Below are 20,019 nucleotides of genomic sequence, written 5' to 3' on the forward strand. Positions count from 1 at the left end.
CTTGAGTTGACCTTTGACTTTTCGATCTCAAAAATAATTTCCCAATTCAGTAATGCACTTTGCAATTGCTGTTTAATTTCCAAGTCCATCATAAGAAAATGGACGATTTTTCAGATAAAAAATGATGATTTTAGAAGTTTAACCTTGCGTTGACCTTTTGATCCAAAAAATAGTTGGTCTCCCAATCCAGTGGCACAATATGCAAATCCTGTTCAAATTTCAAGTCAATCGGATGAAAAAAAAAATGACGTATTTTAGAAATTTGACCTTAAGATGACCTTTGACTTTTGATCTCATCATCAATAGGCTTCTGAGTTGAGAGTGCCTCTCCAAGTTGGTAAAGTTTCATGTTGATGAGTTGGAATTGTGACCTGTCGGCGATTGAGAGACAGACAAACAGCCAGAAAAACAAAATCAACTGACCATTAAACTTGAAAAAAAATCTTCGATTTTGCAAATAACAAACACAGATCGACAGACAGGGGGTGAAAACATAACCTCCTTCCACCTTCGGTGGCGGAGGTAATAATTTCAACTGTTGACAGTGATTATGGGGACAGCGACGCCCTATTCTCTGATTGGCCGAGTGAGCGATGACGTCATTGACGACGGCAGGCCAGACACAATTATGCAAAGTTTGAACTCAATCGACCAAAAAAGATGAAGATGCATTTTAAAGGTTTTCATGAAATCCAATATGGCTGCCAGGTCACATGACCTATGACATCACCCTTAGGATTTGCATCAAATCAAGTGGCATACTATAGGTGGTCAAAGTTTCCAGTTCCTCTCATTAACGGTTTGACCTGTAGGTCGATATAACATTCATGGAATCATAATATTAATTTTTAAAAACTGCCGAGTCAGCACTTTTTAATTTGATCTGTGGTGGGCTAATTTGCATTAAAAAATTTTTTAAAAAAATTGGAAAAAAACGGCATTCTTCGCCCTCAGAAGGATGTATGCCAAGTTTCAACTCAATCGATCGAAAAATGAAGGAGATGCAGTTTAACAGATTTCACGAAATCCGATATGGCCACCACATCAGGTGACCTATGACATCGTCCTTAGAATATTATCACTTCAAGCGGTATCATGTGGGATTACAGGTGGTCAAAGTTTCAAGTTCAATCATCAAGCTCCTCCAGAAAAATTTGCCCAATTCAATGAAGCTGATAAGGGAGTATATAAATCACCAAAAGGTTGACTTCTCCCTTGGAGAGTAAAGCACAGTCCAATGATCTAGTTGGTGGTAGAGCATCAGACCTCAGCCGGCGATTCGGACTAGTTCTGAAGATGGCAGCATTCCCTCCACCGGGGCTTTCGGTTTCCCATGGAACGCTAACAACCGAAAAACCAGGTGCGCATGTCGCTCCAAGTACAACATGATCATCCTCTTTCAGCCATGTTTCCATCATAAAAAAAAAGAAAGCACTGCCAATGTCTTTATCAGTTATGGTGTCACATATTAGCTCAGTCTTCTTACATATCGACTGAGAGTTCCGCAAACGTGATTTCAAAAGTGCATGACCTTGGATTATATCACTTCTCGGGAAGTGAGATGGGAAGCAGCAACAGCACACCATAGTGGACAGCCATACTCCATAGCACTGTGGATGAACATCTTGTTAAGATGTTAAGAGCTGGGAATGGTCCAAAAAGGACTTGGTCCTGTGGAGTGTTCCAATTGACTGATTTTTTCTTTGAATTTGGAGAGCATTGGCCGTTTGGTCGAGCAGGTAAAGCCTTATTACCCTCACCAACCCACACTTGGAAACCGTGGAAAGAATACCAAACGTCAGTTAACCAGTTAAGGGAGGCCTTCATCCTGCAATGGATTTAAATAGACGGCTTTACGGTTGTTTATGGAAACTAAGCTCTATTCATACTCTATTCAAAAATACTACAGTAGCAGCACAAGATGGCAGTCAGGCAGTATATACCTGCAGAAAGCACGAAATGATTGGAACCCAAGTCATTGCAATGGTAACAACAACAGTGTTTCAAATTTGGTCTCCCTAACCATGTCAGTTGCAATTACTCATTGCCACTTCATTGACACCAACAAAACACGTGACCTGCACCACATCCTATGTAATGTTTTGCAAATGATAATGGCCACCTGGGTCGTTGAGAAAGAACAGAAGATGCCGAACTCTGTAAGAAGCTCCTTTCCGTAAGGAGGCTGGATTGAGCACGACCCACCTGTTGGTTCTTCCACAACCTGAACAAGCATCTCTGCTCGTCCCCAAAGCTCGACTTTCTCTGTGGGTCAAGCAGGCACAATGCGTTCAAGGACACGTGAAGATATGTGAAGTCGATGCTTACACTTCACTCCATGTGATAAATCGGTTTTGATGGTACGGGTACCTTCAGAGCTGTTCAGAGTGGCCACCACCATGTACGTTTGCCCCGACTGGAGACTAAATGGTGGGATAACTAATGTATCCGATTCTTGGCCTGATGACAAATATAAAAAAAAAAAAAAAGAAATTAACACTTTTATGTGTTATTCATTAAAGACTTGGGTTCAACTCAAGGGAAATATCATTATACTCTAACCAAATAAAATGAAGGGTGGAAGTGAAGTAAATGTGTAGTCTGCAGTAAAGAAGCATGAAGAAAATACTTAGCCCTTGTGACTGGCATCATGACAATACTGTTCTTTTAAACTAATATAGAACATACCGTAAATTAACATAGAATACAGGAAGACGAGAACGACAACCTTCGACGTCATGACGTCACCAGGTATGCCTCCGCCCACATCATTACATCATTATACATACTTGTACCAAGTTTTATCAAAATCTCCAAACACAAATTTAAAATATTCAATCATTATGTCCATCAGACCATGCATCTGATCAGGTTGTAATTCAAAACATACATTCCACATGACCACTGGATCAAAACTGTGACGTTTCACATATATTGATGAAGCAGTTCAAGAGAAAGATTTTTTTTTTTAAAGAATTTCGTTCAAACCAATATGGCTGCCAGACAATGAGACCGGTTACTTATTCGTGAACACCTTCGTATCCCCAAAGCTTGGGGAACATGCAAGTGAAGCTTCCCCTCGATCTGTCGAGCCGTTCCGGAGAAGAAGATTTTAAAACGTTTATTCTTCAAAAAAAAAATAAAATAATAATCAAAGCTGGCAAACCATGGGTGGAGAACTTTTTGTTCCTCATGAATAGGCAATCATACCTGTAATGTTTCGCCTCGATCTGTTCAGCCATTACAGAGAAGGTTTTTGAAGGTTTTATGCTTAAAACAATATGATGTGGCAGCCACGTTGGTTTTAAGGAAATAATTAAACAATTATTTCTCTGAAACCATTTAACCGATCAACACTATACTTTGCAGTTATGATCCACTGTGCTTGCTGCATAAATTTGACTTTAAATGACATCATCAGTCAAGTGGTGTGACAACCACATTTATTTCAAGGAAAATATTTTTAAAATTACATTTCCAAAACTGCTATCGCCATCAATGCAAATCTTTGCAGTTGTGATCTACTGACTTTGGTCTGTGTAACGCAACATGGTTCATATTGATCTCTCAAGCAGTTTTGGAGAAAAGGATTTTTTATTTTCTGTTTTCAAACTAACATGACTGCCAAACCACAAGATGAATGGCATTGAAAATTTGGACCCTGCCCAAGATTGGGAAGAGGATTACATGTGTGAAGTTTCGTTTTCATCAGACAAGGTTGATTTTTCTATCCAATATGGCTGCCACACCACGTGACCGATGACATCATCATTTCCACACTGTATGCAGCGATATCGTAAGATGATACTTGGTCAATTTTGCTTCGATCGGATAAGCGTTCTTTAATATTTTTCTTTCCAGAGAAAACATTATTTAATATTTTGGTTCAATCAAATATGGCCACCGAACCACTTGACTTGTCAATTATTCTTTATCACCCTAGTATCCCCAACTCATGGTGAACAGGCCTCTGAAGTTTCCCCTCAATCTATCCAACCATTCTGGAGAAGATGATTTTTGAAGGTTTTCGGGTAAATCCAAGATGGCTGCCAGACCATGTGACCTATGACATCAAAGTTATCAAATTTTATTTAGCATGGCGAATCGATCATTTGGGTGCAGTTTTGCTTCGATCTGAAAGCAGTTCTGGAGGAGGATTTTTTTCCATTAAAAAAAAAAAACAATATGGCTACCAAACCATGTGATGGATGGCATCATAATAATGTTTTCTGTGTTCACATCTTTCCCGAGATGAACCGCAGAAATTTTCAAACTGGTGGGATGCAGCGTTCTTCGTGTCGAATTTCCACTGGGATACCACTTTCCCGATGACATCACAGTCAAATCACTCTTATTCCCCTTGCAGAGTAGTTGCCAGATGTCAAGACTCAATTTTTTCCATTGTGCGGTTTAGGAGACACAGAGGTCAAAAAGTTTTCCAATTTTCCCAACATGGCAACCACCACTTGACCTACGACGTAATAATTATCCTTAAAAAAAACTTCTGCATGAGTATTCACATCGATGGTGAAACATTTGTGTCAATCGGATAAGTGGTTGCAGAGAAAATGGAGAAAATTCACATGGATGTACATGCGTACAGCTTGGTTATCTATTCACCCCTGTTTGTGTGCTTGTCTGTCTGTGAGCAGGATATCTCAAAAGGTGATGAACGGTTTCAGATTGGATGTGTGACAAGGACAAATTGATTACATTTTAGTTAAAGTACGAATGCAAATCCAACTTATCTGTGGGATAGAACATGTAAACCGTTCAGTCTGGCAGAGGTAAGTACTCTCCTGAGTGTTCTCTTGTTTTTCTTAATTGCATAATACGAGCAGAGTACCTGCCCTGCGGACGATCATGTACCTAGCATGCAACACGTTCTTCTAACACACCTTTATTTGGACGGTGTATAGGCAACTGACAGCTGCCTCAATCGCTCCCGAAAATAAAGAAAAATAACCCGAGTTACGTGCATGAAACAAAAGTACATCGACTGGTTGCAATTCAAGCTTCACTGCACTGGAAAGCATGGGGACAGAAATATTGTCCTGTAAGGGAGACTTGTAATACCCTACCCCACCTAGAGGTGACGCTACACAAGACATTTACATCAATAATTTGCCTCCCCCCTCCCCTCACCAGACCTCAAGCGAAGATAATATAAAAATACCCCTACACACTAATTGGGGTCAAGCTGATCCTATGTTGCAAGTCTGGATGTAGTCGGCGCAGAACTGGAGTAGTGCGACAAACAAAGAAACAAACACCGGTCCAAGATGAATGACAGCAAGTATACTGTCGAGGATGCAAGTTACTCTCTGAGTATTAAGAATGTATTAATAAGTCTCTTCATGATGAGTAAAGAAATTTCACACAAATCAGAAAAACACAATACTGTGTTTTCCAACTCGTCCAGGAGCTGAGTGGGTAAAATAGGGTAAACCCATCGCTCATTGCAACAAAATATTTTTCACTTGTTTTGTGATGCTGTTGAAACAATACAACACATGAACAGTCGACCAAAAAAATAATGAGGGGAACATATATTTAAAAAAAAAACTTATTTAAAACAACTTAAAACGATTACCTTGAAATAAGACAAATAATAATTAGCTTTTTAAGTATATATATATATATATATATATATATATATATATATATATATATATATATATATATACACATATCAGTTAAACAAAGATATATTAATATTCCAAGTATTAAAGCAGCATCAGCTCCGTCCATGCATTGGGACCATACTCTGTGCAGAGCGCCGATGCTGCCGAATAAGTCTCCTGGGCTATTGGGCACAATCCTGGACGGGTCACCACTCCACTCCGACACAGGAAACTCAAACTGCTCAATCATCGCAGCAAGCTGGTACTCATTTTGCCAACTTCAGAAGAATGACAGGCTGAGTCAACCCCACCTGGCATTAATTCAACAGCCAAGCAGGATTTGAGCTCAAGACCCAAGGATCCCAAGCCCACCACCCTAACCATTAATCCAACACCAAACATACTGACACGTGACATCCTATATTAGCGTTCGGAAGGAGTCGTGTATTGTATTTCCGAACATCCATTAAGTAGAAATCTTGAGTGTTATGGGAACTAGAATATAATTATGACACCTTCATAATGATGACACACCTTGGATGCATCATGTGTCCATTTTATGGAGATTATCAACTGATTAATATCAAATGTTTCTCATTAATTGCTAATTTATATATTTATCAAGAAAAAAATGATTGAAAAATATGATAAACTGGTGATATTGAAATTGATTACAAGTGATATTTGTGGATGGATGGGGTCAAGAGTCTTCATTTGGTGTGTATATATATATATATATATATATATATATATATATATATATATATATATATATATATATATATATATATATATATATATATATATATATATATATATATATGTCGTGCCACAGTTTGGTGAGAAGAAAAAAACTAATTTTTTTTTTACCTTTTACAGGTGCAAATAGCAGGTTTTTTTTTTTTTTACAAGTTAAAAACATATATGTTCCCCGTATTGTATTTTGGTAGACTTTTAATACGTTGTTTCGGGATGCTGGCGGAACATCATGTAAAAAAAATTTCTAATTCTGTTGCAATTGGTGGTGGGTCTAAACTATTCAGCTCCTGGAGTAAGTAAAACAATCATGTGCAGTGTACAAACAAATACCATTTCTAAAAATCAGAAACCAACGAATGTTGTGCTTATAAAATGAATGCATAAAACGCCGAAAATGATTTACTCATTTTCTCATTAACGTGAATGAAGAATGCAGAATCTCTCCTCTTAACTTGTCGTCAATTGAATTCAAGTTTACAAACTGTTCACCAGCGTTTGCAACGTCAGTTTTCAGGAGATCCGAGGGTAACATCCGGTCCATAATGGTATCAGCCAATGGTTCCCATGGCAAGTAATTGAGGACAGCATCTCCGGGAGGCAGCGTAGCCGGTTCAGAGTGAACATCTCGATATAAACCTACCGGATGAGGGCGCAGGGTGAGGGCAGGAGGGTGAGTGCGGAGGGTGAGTGCGGAGGGTGATGGCGGAGGGTGATGACGCAGGGTGAGGACGCAGGGTGATGGCGGAGGATAAGGACAGAGTGTAAGGGCGCAGGGTGAGGACGGAGGGTGAGGACGCAGGGCGGAGGGTGCAGGGTGAGCTTGAGTGGCTCGTGTTGATAGTGATTAGGGGGAGATATGAAAATAGTAATATGATTAACGAAACATATTCTTCACTCAACAACAATGCTTTGAAATATACTTTTCAGAATCGTCATCATCATCACATAATGGTATATGCATAATCGTTTGAAGGAATCATTTTAATGTGTGTTTACCAAAATGAGGTCTGTGACTGTATTGTCCTGGGATGTGGAGAGGATATTCTGGAGAAAAAAAAAGATGAGGTGGTTAGAAATCAGACTTTTCCATCAGCAATTCGAAGAATCCATTCATGTGCACCAAACACACACGTATCCACATCATAAGTAATCGAATGTGTGGAAAATATTTTCATCACCTGAGGGAAAAGAAACAAAGGCATCAATAAAGGTTTGTCTTTGTTGAAGATTCATGTTGAGAATGAATAGTTTGAGAGCTCGGTGGATCTTAATCATAAAGTTGAGTACAAAAGGTTTGAATTTTTATTTCTATTGCAATTGGCCTACCAATGAAGGAATCGGGCATCTTAAGTATCGCAGTCCTGGGGTTTGGGTCCCTGGGGGTCCCAAAATAAGACCCCAAAATCCATTTCAATGAAAAAAAAAATCGAGTACAACATTTGTTTCAAGTAAGTTTCATTTGGATGACCCCTCAAAGTATAACGATGCAACTTAAGACGCAAAATTGTCTGGGGTTATTACAAATTAAGATGCAAACTAATTTGGGACCAATTAATGATTTATTCACACTTTCGAGTACATTCAAAATTTTTTTTACATATGGTCATTTAGTCACTCCTGACATTGTATCAACAACTTAAGACGTCATTTTTCCTAGGGTTTGCATAGAAGATGGGGGCCTCTTAACCCTGATGTAGGCCTACTTTGTCGGTGTGTAGTAATAAAATGAATAAAAAAAATTTTATTTCAGTTTCGAAGTTTTCAATAAAAATTCAGAAATCCTGGATTGATTTTGTTTGACAATTTTATCTGTTTATTACAGTTACAAATATACTGTCGGGACATTCACTTTCGAAGACTACATGACTGTCCAACTGTTCGCCCTCATCAATGTCGTGGTTAGTTTCAGTTTCGTAAGTAGATGCGGGTAGGCCAATACTGTCACCTTCTCTATGTTCACCTTCCGCAGTAGGCCGTCTAGTTCTACTGTACCTATGTGAGCTTCACCTTCAACGGCTTCGGTTATTTGTGTCGGCGGTTCTTGGTCTTTCAAATGCACTGCAGGAAAAGAAGTTTGCTATTTATTAATTCTTGATATTGTCCAATTTGACAGATCGGTAAGTTGAAGCATGTTTATTATGACTTAACCTATTTTTTGGTCGAGCAACTTCTTCATGGAACTTCTACTGGACAGGGAGGTGTATTTGGGAGTGATGGGAGAGTGCACTCGATACCTCGTAGAAGATGGAGCAGTACACGCTGAATCAGTCCCATCTCTAAGCTGTAATTATTCCGAGGCTGACACTGGAGTAATCCTTCACATGATTGAGGCTGACAAGTCCACACCTGGAGACATTGTTAGAAGAGCTTCAGACACCGACTTTCTTGGGTTGCTCTTGCACCATCTTCATCGTGTGTCATCCATTGTCTGGATAGAGGTTGGTACCAGAGGGCACAGCAATCTTCGTTATGTAAATATAACCAAGATACAAGATTGCTGCTACTATAGGACATGAGATGTGTGCCGCACTTCCTGCACTGCACGCATTCACTGGCTGTGACTATACTTCTTCCTTTGCCAGAAAAGGAAAGAGCAGGCCAGATGAGATTGTAGCAAAAAGTGACAAGTTCCAGAAAGCTTTCGCTTCAATGAGCCAGGTTGTCCCAACAGAAGAAATCACCAAAGTCTTGCAAGGTTTTGGCTGTGTCTTGTACGGAGGACGGAAAATTGTTCCACTCAACAAACACCGCTTCAACGTGGTCGACAAAACCTACAATCGAAAGTCAAATGCTGGGCATCCATTCGACAAGCTCAAAAGCATTTCAGGCAGCGCCATCCCACCAAGTGAAGCGTTACTAGCTCTGCACATCGATAGGAGTGCATTTCTTGCTCGACTGTGGGGCAGTGCTCATCAACAATACCTGGACAAAACACCTCCAAACGGATGGGAAAATGTCGATGGCGAATTTCGCGTTATTTGGTTCGATGGAGAACACCTGTCCCCTGCACTCATTCCAGCGATACAGGTTTGGACAGAGGCAAATTACAATGCTGACGATACTCAGGGCGATGGTGATATGGATGACGATGTCGATGAAGATCATGATCCTTTGCCAATGGAAATGGAGTCATCCGATGAAGACAGCGATGATGATTACGAGTGAGATGATCACAGTCCTTATTTGGACATTTGGATTTGGGTTTGATTGGACTGGTCAATTTCTGTAATCTTGTAATATCTGTAATTTCTGTAAGTGATGGTATAAACACTTGTCGATAAGAGAATTAAGACATTTGGATTTGGTTTCATTGGACTGGTCAATTTCTGTAATCTTTTCATTTCTGTTATTTCTGTAATTTCTGTAAGTGATTGTATCAACACTTACCTTGAATTGTTTGCAATAAATGTTTTGTATGCATTGACATACCTTGATCTTTGTTTCAATGAGTCATTCAATGTAGATACCCCTCAGCATTAAAAGAACGGTCCGGGATGTTTTGAAGTGACATTCAGATGAGGCAGGATTTCATGCCGATTCCAAATATATTTGTGTCTATTTTGTAAGGTCAGTTTCGGCCACGTAGATTATTCCTGGGTATGATGACGTCACGCTAAGTCTGAGTCAATTCTAAAGCCTTCCCTGGGCCATTTCCAACATTTACTATCGGGTTGTTTTCTAAAACCAAATGAATATTTGAATCTGGGGTACATTGGTAGCAATCGGGACACGCCGACACGGTTTGAGTATTTTTCATATGTTATGACGTCATCGTGTCCAGTAATATTCAAAATGGTTCAAACTGACCTCCATAGATTGCAAAACTTTAATTGACATTTCCTCTGTAAATATTAGTGTTACAAAATAAACGAAAATATATTTGGAATCAGCACGAAATTGTCTTTAATCTGAATGTCACTTCAAAATACCGGGGACAAAAACGAATTTTGATTGTACTCAAAAGTGTGAATAAATCATAAATTGACCCCTAATTAGTATTAGTCTTAATTAGTAACCCCAGATAATTTTGTCTGAAGTTACATTTTGGTTCACTGGGAGAAATGTTTTATCCATAGCTCCAATCATAATTGATGTACTCCATTTTTTTTATAAATTCGATTTTTGGCGTCCAGACACCCCTCTGGGTCCAAACGCCCCCGTCTTATCTGTAAACCCCAGGAAAAAATCACGTCTTCGGTTGTTGATATAATGTCAGAGTGACTAAATGACCAGATGTAAAAAGAATTTTGAATGTACTCGAAAGTGTGAATAAATCATTAATTGGTCCCCAATTAGTATGCATCTTAATTAGTAACCCCAGACAATTTTGCGTCTTAAGTTGCATCGTTATACTTTGAGGGGTCATCCAAATGAAACCGACTTGAAACAAATGTTATACTCTATTTTTTTATTAAAATGGATTTTGAGGTCTTATTTTGGGACCCCCAGGGACCAAACCCCAGGACTGCGATACTTAAGATGCCCGATTCCTTCATTGGTAGGCCAATTGCAATAGAATTAAAAATTCAAACCTTTTGTACTCAACTTTGTGATTAAGATCCACCGAGCTCTCAAACTAAGAAAAGCATTCCATCCATTTGAGCAAAACCATCGTTGATACGAAAAAAAACAATACTTTGTGAATACTTTGTCAGTTATCATGTTGGTCTGCCTTTGCATTGGCTGACAAATCAAACAATTGGTATTATTAAATGGAGATGACAAAGGAGTGCTCTTGCTCTGTCTGTCTGTCTCTCTCTGGCTCGCTATCTCTGGTTGTCTCTGTCACACACACACACACACACACACACACACACACACACACACACACACACACACACACACACACACACACACACACACACACACACACACGACAAAGGAGTGTTAACACCCTCTTTCTCTCTCTCAAACAGAAATGACAAAGGAGTGCAATCTCTGTCTCTGTCTCTCTCAAACAGAAATGACAAAGGAGTGCAATATATATATATATATATATATATATATATATATATATATATATATATATATATATATATATATATATATATATATATATCTCATGACAAAGAAGTGCTAACTCCCTCTCTCTCTCAAACAGAGATGACAAAGGAGTGCTAACTCCCTCTCTCTCCCTCAGAGATGACAAAGAAGTGCTAACTGCCTCTCTCTCAAACAGAGATGACAAAGGAGTGGAAACTCCCTCTCTCTCAAACAGCAATGACAAAGGAGTGTTAACTCCCTCTCTCTCTCAAACAGAGATGACAAAGGAGTGTTAACTCCCTCTCTCTCAAACAGCAATGACAAAGGAGTGTTAACTCCCTCTCAGAGATGACAAAGGAGTGTTAACTCCCTCTCTCTCAAACAGAGATGACAAAGGAGTGCTAACTCCCTCTCTCTCTCTCAAACAGAGCTGACAAAGAAGTGCTAACTCCCTCTCTCCCTCTCAAACAGAGATGACAAAGGAGTGCTAACACACGCTCTTTCTCTCTCAAACAGAGATGACAAAGGAGAGCCAACTCCCTCTCTCTCTCAAACAGAGCTGACAAAGAAGTGCTAACTCCCTCTCTCCCTCTCAAACAGAGATGACAAAGGAGTGTAAACACCCTCTCTCTCTCCCTCAGAGATGACAAAGGAGTGCTAACACGCTCTCTTTCTCTCTCAAACAGAGATAACAAAGGAGTGTTAACTCCCTCTCTCTCAAACAGCAATGACAAAGGAGTGTTAACTCCCTCTCTCTCAAACAGCAATGACAAAGGAGTGTTAACTCCCTCTCTCTCAAACAGCAATGACAAATGAATGTTAACTCCCTCTCTCTCTCAAACAGAGATGACAAAGGAGTGCTAACACGCTCTCTTTCTCTCTCAAACAGAGATGACAAAGGAGTGCTAACTCCCTCTCTCAAACAAAAATGACAAAGGAGTGCTAACATTCTCTCTCTATATATCTCTATCTCTCTCTCTATATATCTCTCTCTCTCTCTCTCTCTCTCCCTCAGAGATGACAACTCTCTCAAACAGAGCTGACAAAGAAGTGCTATCTCTATATATATCTCTCTCTCTCTCTCTCTCTCTCTCTCTCTCTCTCTCTCTCTCTCTCTCTCTCTCTCTCTCTCTCTCTCTCTCTCTCTCTCTCTCTCTCTCTCTCTCTCTCTCTCTCTCTCTCTCTCTCTCTCTCTCTCTCTCTCTCTCTCTCTCTCTCTCTCTCTCTCTCTCTCTCTCTCTCTCTCTCTCTCTCTCTCTCTCAAACAGAGATGACAAAGGAGTGTTAACTCCCTCTCTCTCAAACAGAGATGACAAAGGAGTGCTAACATACTCTCTTTCTCTCTCAAACAGAGATGACAAAGGAGTGCTAACACGCTCTCTTTCTCTCTCAAACAGAGCTGACAAAGAAGTGCTATCTATCTCTATCTCTATCTCTATCTCTATCTCTATATATCTCTATCTCTCTCTCTCTCTCTCTCTCTCTCTCTCTCTCTCTCTCTCTCTCTCTCTCTCTCTCTCTCTCTCTCTCTCTCTCTCTCTCTCTCTCTCTAACAGAGATGACAAAGGAGTGCTAACACGCTCTCTTCCTCTCAAACAGAGATGACATAGGAGTGCTAACTCCCTCATTTTCTCTCTCAGAGATGACAAAGAAGTGCTAACTCCCTCTCTCAAACAAAAATGACAAAGGAGTGCCAACATTCTCTCTCTCAAACCGGGATGAAAAAGGAGTGCTAACTCCCTCTCTCCCTCAAAACGGAGATGACGAAAGAGGTGATATGTCTGTCTCTCTGTGTGTGTCTGTCTGTCTCTGTCTCTGTCTCTGTCTCTGTCTCTGTCTCTCTGATGAAGGGTTAATCCCACAAACGTCAACGTTACTTTGCTTCTCTGACAGTTATCCACCATTGTTAGTTGTCACGTGATAAACCCATTTGAAAATGTAACATTATTGCTAGATTTTGTCCCACTGTAAAAGTGAATCGTAACAAAACCTACCACGTTTTCCTTGCCCCTCGGTGATGTTCAGGTGAAGAATTGAGGAACGACTTTGTGAACCATTCAGCTCATGGTGAAACAGTGGGATATGCCACAATTCCTCTTGTTTTTCACTGGAAGATTCTTGTAAATATGGTGGAATAGACCACGATTCCTGTCTGTCTACTTTTCCATTGCCTTCATACTTTGCAATCATTGAAGATCTACCAATGTTATCATTCATAGTGGAATCTGCATGGGCAATAAGCACAATAAATATTACAAGCATTGCATTATATTACAATGAAAACAAACAGCAAAACTTATGAGGTTTCCTTTCGCGTGGACAAGGTGCATCGTACCTGTGCTATGTCCACTGGCATGCAAAGGGGGGTGCAAGGGGGGAGGGGGCTTTCGATGGTAAGTTTTCTCATCTTGTGTCAATAAGATTGTTCTGTGATAATTCGGATATCCTGTGATTTCAAAATTTAACTATACAAAATTAACTTTACAAATCATAAGAATATTATTCATATTACAACTTGAAACTTAACAAGACTTTATTTATTTATTTTTTTTAAAAGAGATATATCCGAGGAGAACACACGAGCAAAGAGGAAGAAAAGGAGGCCCATGAGCGTCCAGAACGACAAAAGAGCGGCTTTGCGAAAGCATTTCAGACCAAAGCATTTCTGGTGGTCCTCGTTAAAAAAAAATTTATGAGAACCACTGAATATATAGCATGTTCCCACAAATGCTCTTTGTGTCATCAGCTTTCTCCACCAATCAGAAGCAAGTTTCCATCAGTTACCAGGGCATTTTGCATTGTACGAAAGGTCATGATTCGTTCTTTTGTTTGACGACAGTTTACACTCTTTTGCAGACACGCCTCGGCCACAATGGTAGCTCGACGCGCTTTATGGGTTAACCCTTCCATTCTGAAAAGTTAATTCTGAAATTCTGAAAATAATTCTGAAAGTAGTGATGTGGAACAAATGTTTTAAATTTCAACTTGATCGGACACATGCTCTGACAGCCAGAATTATTTAATTTTTGACATGGATTCTTTTTGCTTTTTGATTTTTTTTTTTTAACAAGACTCACTTGGTTGCGCCTGGATGGGTTTGAGTGTTGAGGAGCAGCAGCTGACACCTGAATCCTATCCAGGTTCCTGCTGATGACTTCAACTTTGCTTTCTGCTTGTTTAGGTTCCTTCTGATAACTCCAATGCAGGATTGCACATATTTGGTCTTCCATTTGATTTCAAATGAATTTATTCATTTTTGAACAATGAATGAATGAATAATGAATAATACTTTTTTTTAACGTCATGGGTCACGGTCAGGTGTCCGATCAAAGCGGGGTTGCATCAAAGCGGGACGTCTTGGTACCCAGTCATCACTGCCAGCTGTAATAAAGTGGCTATTCTAATTATGTCTACCTAATGGCATCTGCCACCATGGCGCTGGCGCTTCCAGCCAAAATGACAGAGCAATAATGCAACATCCAACGAACGAGGACTATAATCTATAATTTTTAGCAATGTGCATGTGTGCGTGTGTGCGTGTGTGCGTGTGTGCGTGCGTGTGTGTGTGACCACTGTTTCTTGACAACCACTGGTCTGATCTAATTGAAACTTGCCAGGTATATTGCTGGGGACCTGAGTATGTGCCTTTTCAAGGTTTGATATTAATCGGGCAAGTACTTCCCAAGTTATGGCCATTTATTTACCAACCAATGACATGACACGTTGCTGCGTAGGCCGGTGCTTGGCCGGCCGACGATTACGTCATGGGCCGTGCCGGTTACATGACAGAGGATGTCATGGCAAGCAAAGACAGGGAGGTAAACTTGATTTTAATTCACTCTGTGTGTGGAAGTGTGGTTGTCGCGAGAACGCGAGAGCGAAAGAACGGCCTGTGTGGTTGTTGTTTCTGGCTCGTGGTTTGAAAGTTATACATTTTTTTGAACGTACGTTGTTTTTTTTGTTTTTTTTTTCTCTTCTCTTCTTTGCGTTTTTCCTTGCGATGACATTGCAAAAAGGCAAAATACGTTGGCGCTAATTGAATAATTGACCATTAAAACTAAATTGCGAATAATCGTAACTGCGATATGCGAACTTCCGGACAGTGAGGACTTACTGTATTCTTTCTCGATTTCTGTACTTTCTCGATTTTCTTAAACACAATGCCCCAATCCAGTCGTTGTTTACGACAGCGAAGGAACGGCCTGTGTGGTTGTTTGAAAGTTTTTTTTTTTGGTTTGCACTAACGGTCACGCACGTACGGCCACGTGAGAGCGAAGGAACGGCCTGTGTCGTTGTTTCTGGCACGCGGTTTGAAAGTTTTTGTTGTTGTTTGCATGTACGGCCATGCACGTAAGGGCACGCACTCGTTTATACTAATAAAAGGCAATGTGTGTCAGTGTGTGTGTGCGTGTGTGTCAGTGTGTGTCCTCCATAACTCCAAAACCATAAAACCTAGCAACCTGAAACTTTGCATGCATACGAAGAGAACACCAAGGAAGTGCATAAGTGAAAATTCGGGATTTGGATTAATTTAAACACCCCTTATGAAGACAATTAATGGATTTTTAAATTATATCCATTATCAGGCACATCATTGGCCACCTCGCCTTTTGGAGTCTTAAGGCGTCTCATGGGTAAACTCGCCGAGGTCTGAAGCCGCCATGTTATTTGGCCTGTCCAACCATGCGTTGACTTGGAAGAGGCCCCAATGATTTCTTAACAATAAAGTTTTTGTTTTTAGATCCTCGTGGAGGATCTCTAAGTCTTACGTTGTTGTTCTTCATCTTCTTCTTGTGGACTTTTTTGTTTCACAGCCTACAGTTTTCATCGAAACTTCCTGAAACTTGACAAATATATGTAAAAATACCCTGCGCAGAGAGCAACCATCTCCAATTTTGAAAATTTCTCCTAGAAAAAAAAGTTATGAGGTCAAAATATCTCCGCTAATGGAAATCGCCGAAAAAATTATCTCTGAAACTAGGCAAGCTTTTTGAATTCTGTTTGCGGGAATCGAACAGAGCATTAGCAGAGATTAATTAACGCACATATGATAAATCACTATGATGTCATATCAATTTATATGACGTCATTCCTGTTTTTGACATTTTTTGTTTCATAACCCAGAGTTTTCATCGGATCTTCGTGAAACTTGCCATATGTATGCAGAAAGCCCACGCGCAGGCAGTAACCATCTCCGATTTTGGAAATTCTTCTGAGAAAAAAAGTTGACATCATAATATCGCCGCTAATGGAAATCGCCAATAACATTATCTCCGAAACTAGGCAAGCTGTTTGAATTTTGTTTGCGGGAATCAAGCCGGGCATTAGCACAGATAATTTATCGCAAACCTGATAAATCACAATGACGTCATATTCGTTTTTATGACATCATAATTAAGAGGACGAGGATCTTAGCTCATTTGAGCTTGTTTTTCCACTTTCCGCACTCATATTATCGAATGTCTGTTCATCATCGCGATTTAATTGCTGTATACATTGCTTTTGTAAGTCTGATAGTTTTTAAATTCGGAGCTTGGTGCGATTTCATCCATTATATGATCCGATTTTCCACGATCTACTCTCACGGACCAATTGAAGTATATCATCGAAATATTATTTCAGTTTTGAGGATCGGACATCGTCCGGACTGAATAAGTGTCGAAATCTGGAGTGAGAACTGATAATTTAAAGAAATAACGAGTCTTATAACCAAGCCGATGTACCTAATATTTTAAGCAATCAAGGCTTTGTTCCCTCCTCATCCATATACACAAAAGAAATTGTGAAATTTCCAAAGCATTAAACTTTTATTTTCTACTGTTTCGAGAATTACATTGAGTGAACAAAAGATTTAAGAATGTGCCAAAATTAACCAGCTTCATTGAGCTGTATGATTTAATGCATTCAGTGCTTGACATTGCACCCTGTTGCACAGAGGGACTCCTTACCCACAGCATCTGCCAGATCTGTGTCTATATTTTCGGATCAAAGCTCGACAGGGAATCAAAGCAAATGTTGTGAAAAACGGACTTTTAAAAATAAAATTGTAACGCTAGACCACAAACGATGTACCACCTGATGTGTCCACAGACAAGCATGCAACGTGGAGGATTATCTGCAATGTTTATTTCATGGGTGATTAAACTTTGCGATATCTCCAAGGTTGTTCTGCATAAACATCAACTCTTTTGTTGAAAAACGCATTATTTGACCGAATTCATTCGATTTATTTAACTGCTGAATGCGTGGTGATGACCAGGTTAAAGTGAAAAATATCCTATGTGGTATGCAGCCACAGCCTGGCAAAGCCATTCCTTATCAAGCATTTAATTGGGGTGCTTGCACGAGTGTGGAAGCCACTTACCAAGCACCCTTCAGTAGATAGCAGTTCTGTGCTACATCATTCTGAGTAAATTGTTGAGTAAATCTGAGTAAACCGAGTGGTTCCTGCTCCGTCGTCCTGAGCGAGTGGTTCGTGCTCCGTCATCCTGAGCGAGTGGTTCGTGCTCCGTCATCCTGAGCGAGTGGTTTGTGCTCCGTCATCCTGAGCGAGTGGTTCGTGCTCCGTCATCCTGAGCGAGTGGTTCGTGCTCCGTCATCTTGAGCGAGTGGTTCGTGCTCCGTCATCTTGAGCGAGTGGTTCGTGCTCCGTCATCCTGAGCGAGTGGTTTGTGCTCCGTCATCCTGAGCGAGTGGTTCGTGCTCCGTCATCCTGAGCGAGTGGTTCGCGCTCCGTCATCCTGAGCGAGTGGTTCGCGCTCCGTCATCCTGAGCGAGTGGTTCGCGCTCCGTCATCCTGAGCGAGTGGTTCCTGCTCCGTCATCCTGAGCGAGTGGTTCCTGCTCCGTCATCCTGAGCGAGTGGTTCCTGATCCGTCGTCCTGAGCGAGTGGTTCCTGCTCCGTCGTCCTGAGCGAGTGGTTCCTGCTCCGTCGTCCTGAGCGAGTGGTTCCTGCTCCGTCATCCTGAGCGAGTGGTTCCTGATCCGTCGTCCTGAGCGAGTGGTTCCTGCTCCGTCGTCCTGAGCGAGTGGTTCCTGCTCCATCGTCCTGAGCGAGTGGTTCGTTCTGTCATTATGAGTGAGTTTTTGTGAAATAACACCTGATTTCTGAGCTGTTTGCCAAATTAATACGTTTTCTCAATTAGCCAGCCAATCCTCCCTCCCCCCCCCCCATTACACGCAGCTGTTTATAAAGGTTAATGTTTGTGAACATATCTCTGAAACATCGAAATAAATGCAACAACATTGTTTTTCGGTGAAAGCTACTCCAGGTTTTTGGTTTGCATACATTATGTAATGCAGTCGGTAATCACACAGACTCCAACATTCCGATTCCCGAAAAGTTTCTGATATTGGTTAAGCAAGAGTGTTTGTGTGTGTGTGTGCGTGTGCATTGTTCACAAAGCATAATATATTCTGTCAGTTAACTCCCTTCCCCACCCCCTCCCCACCCCATGTCTCTCTCTGTCTGTCTCTCTTTGGCCCATTCTTGCTCTACCCTCTCCCAATACAGTGCAGCACTCTCCTCCCACACCTCTCTCACTCTCCGCTCCAGTCTCTGCCACTTTCTCTGTCTCTGTCTCTGTCTCTCGACATCCCCGTTGGGTGGTTTTCTCTGAATGGTGTTCATCTCCAGACGTGTCCGGATGGTATTTATCTCAGGATGTGTCCATATGCGAGTTTTTCCCAGAAGTGTCTGGGCAGTGTTTCTCTCCGGACGTATCCGGGTGGTGTTCATCTCTGGCCGCGTCCAAGTGATGTTTGTCTCTGGACAGCTTGACTCCGGCCGCATCCAAGCATTGTTTATCTCCGGCCACGTCCAACATCAACTCGTCCTGCGAATTATTTCCAAGAAACGTGCTCTTTCTCATGCACAGATTTATCCCATCTTGGCTTCAGTCCCGCCCTTCTTCCTGCCCCTGGTTCACTGAAGCTTGTGGAGGAGCAGATGTCCTGAAACAACTTGGCTTTGCCTCATGGAAAGCAAATCCATCTGAGGCTAATCTCAGTTCCTTCCATCAAGCTCAGAACAAGTGTGTGTCTACCCTCAGGAGAGCCAGAAAACAAAAACTTTTTCATCTCAAGTCTAAACTCTCCACCCTCTCTCCCTCCTCCAAATCCTGGTGGTATCGAGTTAAGTCTGCTTCCGGTGTACGTCCCACCTCCATCCCCTCCCTTTACTCAAATGGCCACACTGCTGATATTGCACGGAAAAAGGCTGAATGCCTAAACTCGGTGTTTGCATCAAAATCTTGCATCCAAAACCCACTGTTTTCTGTACCCACCTTACCCAGTCGCACCCAACTGTCCATGGATTCTGTGTCCTTTTCTCCTGACAAGGTGGAGAGCTTGCTGTGAAACCTCGACTCAGATTCTGCAACCGGTCCAGACGGCATCAGCCCACGTGTCCTAAAAACCTGCTCCTCTGCTCTTGCTTACCCTCTCTCTGTTCTATTCACCCTCTCATTTGCTTAAGGTCATCCGCCATCTGCTTGGAAATCAGCAAACATCACCGCTCTGCATAAAAAAGATGCAAAAACAGATGCCTGCAACTACAGACCAATCAGCCTTCTCCCAATCATCAGCAAAGTTATGGAATCCATCATCGCTTCAGACATTAAATCCTTCCTCTTCTCCAATGGCTTGATTTCCG

At 41.0% G+C, this 20,019-nt stretch overlaps 1 protein-coding gene across 1 annotated transcript; it reads right to left on the bottom strand.

Annotated features, from left to right (window-relative positions):
* Positions 1-1,138: 1,138 nt before the first annotated feature.
* LOC147029240 (uncharacterized) lies at positions 1,139-14,023 on the bottom strand. The gene is made up of 5 exons (XM_085876515.1): positions 13,361-14,023; positions 7,380-7,427; positions 6,873-7,019; positions 2,371-2,460; positions 1,139-2,265 (listed from the first exon to the last, which is right to left on the bottom strand). The coding sequence occupies exons 1-5, from the start codon at positions 13,626-13,628 to the stop codon at positions 2,042-2,044; spliced, it is 777 nt and encodes a 258-aa protein (XP_085732641.1). The 5' UTR covers positions 13,629-14,023; the 3' UTR covers positions 1,139-2,041.
* Between the last annotated feature and the right edge of the window lie 5,996 nt (positions 14,024-20,019).

This window comes from Eptatretus burgeri, chromosome 4 (assembly GCF_056783735.1).
Source record: "Eptatretus burgeri isolate ZD-2024b chromosome 4, Ebu_testis_v1, whole genome shotgun sequence".
Lineage (NCBI taxonomy): Eukaryota > Metazoa > Chordata > Myxini > Myxiniformes > Myxinidae > Eptatretus > Eptatretus burgeri.

Bases quoted from the DNA above. Each gene is read 5' to 3' on its own strand.
- LOC147029240 (XM_085876515.1), bottom strand. From the start codon at position 13,628: ATGCTTGTAATATTTATTGTGCTTATTGCCCATGCAGATTCCACTATG. The intron at 7,020-7,379 runs GTAAACACACAT...CTCATCCGGTAG, and splicing joins CAGTCACAGACCTCATTTTG to GTTTATATCGAGATGTTCAC. The intron at 2,266-2,370 runs GTACCCGTACCA...CTTGACCCACAG, and splicing joins CACTCTGAACAGCTCTGAAG to AGAAAGTCGAGCTTTGGGGA.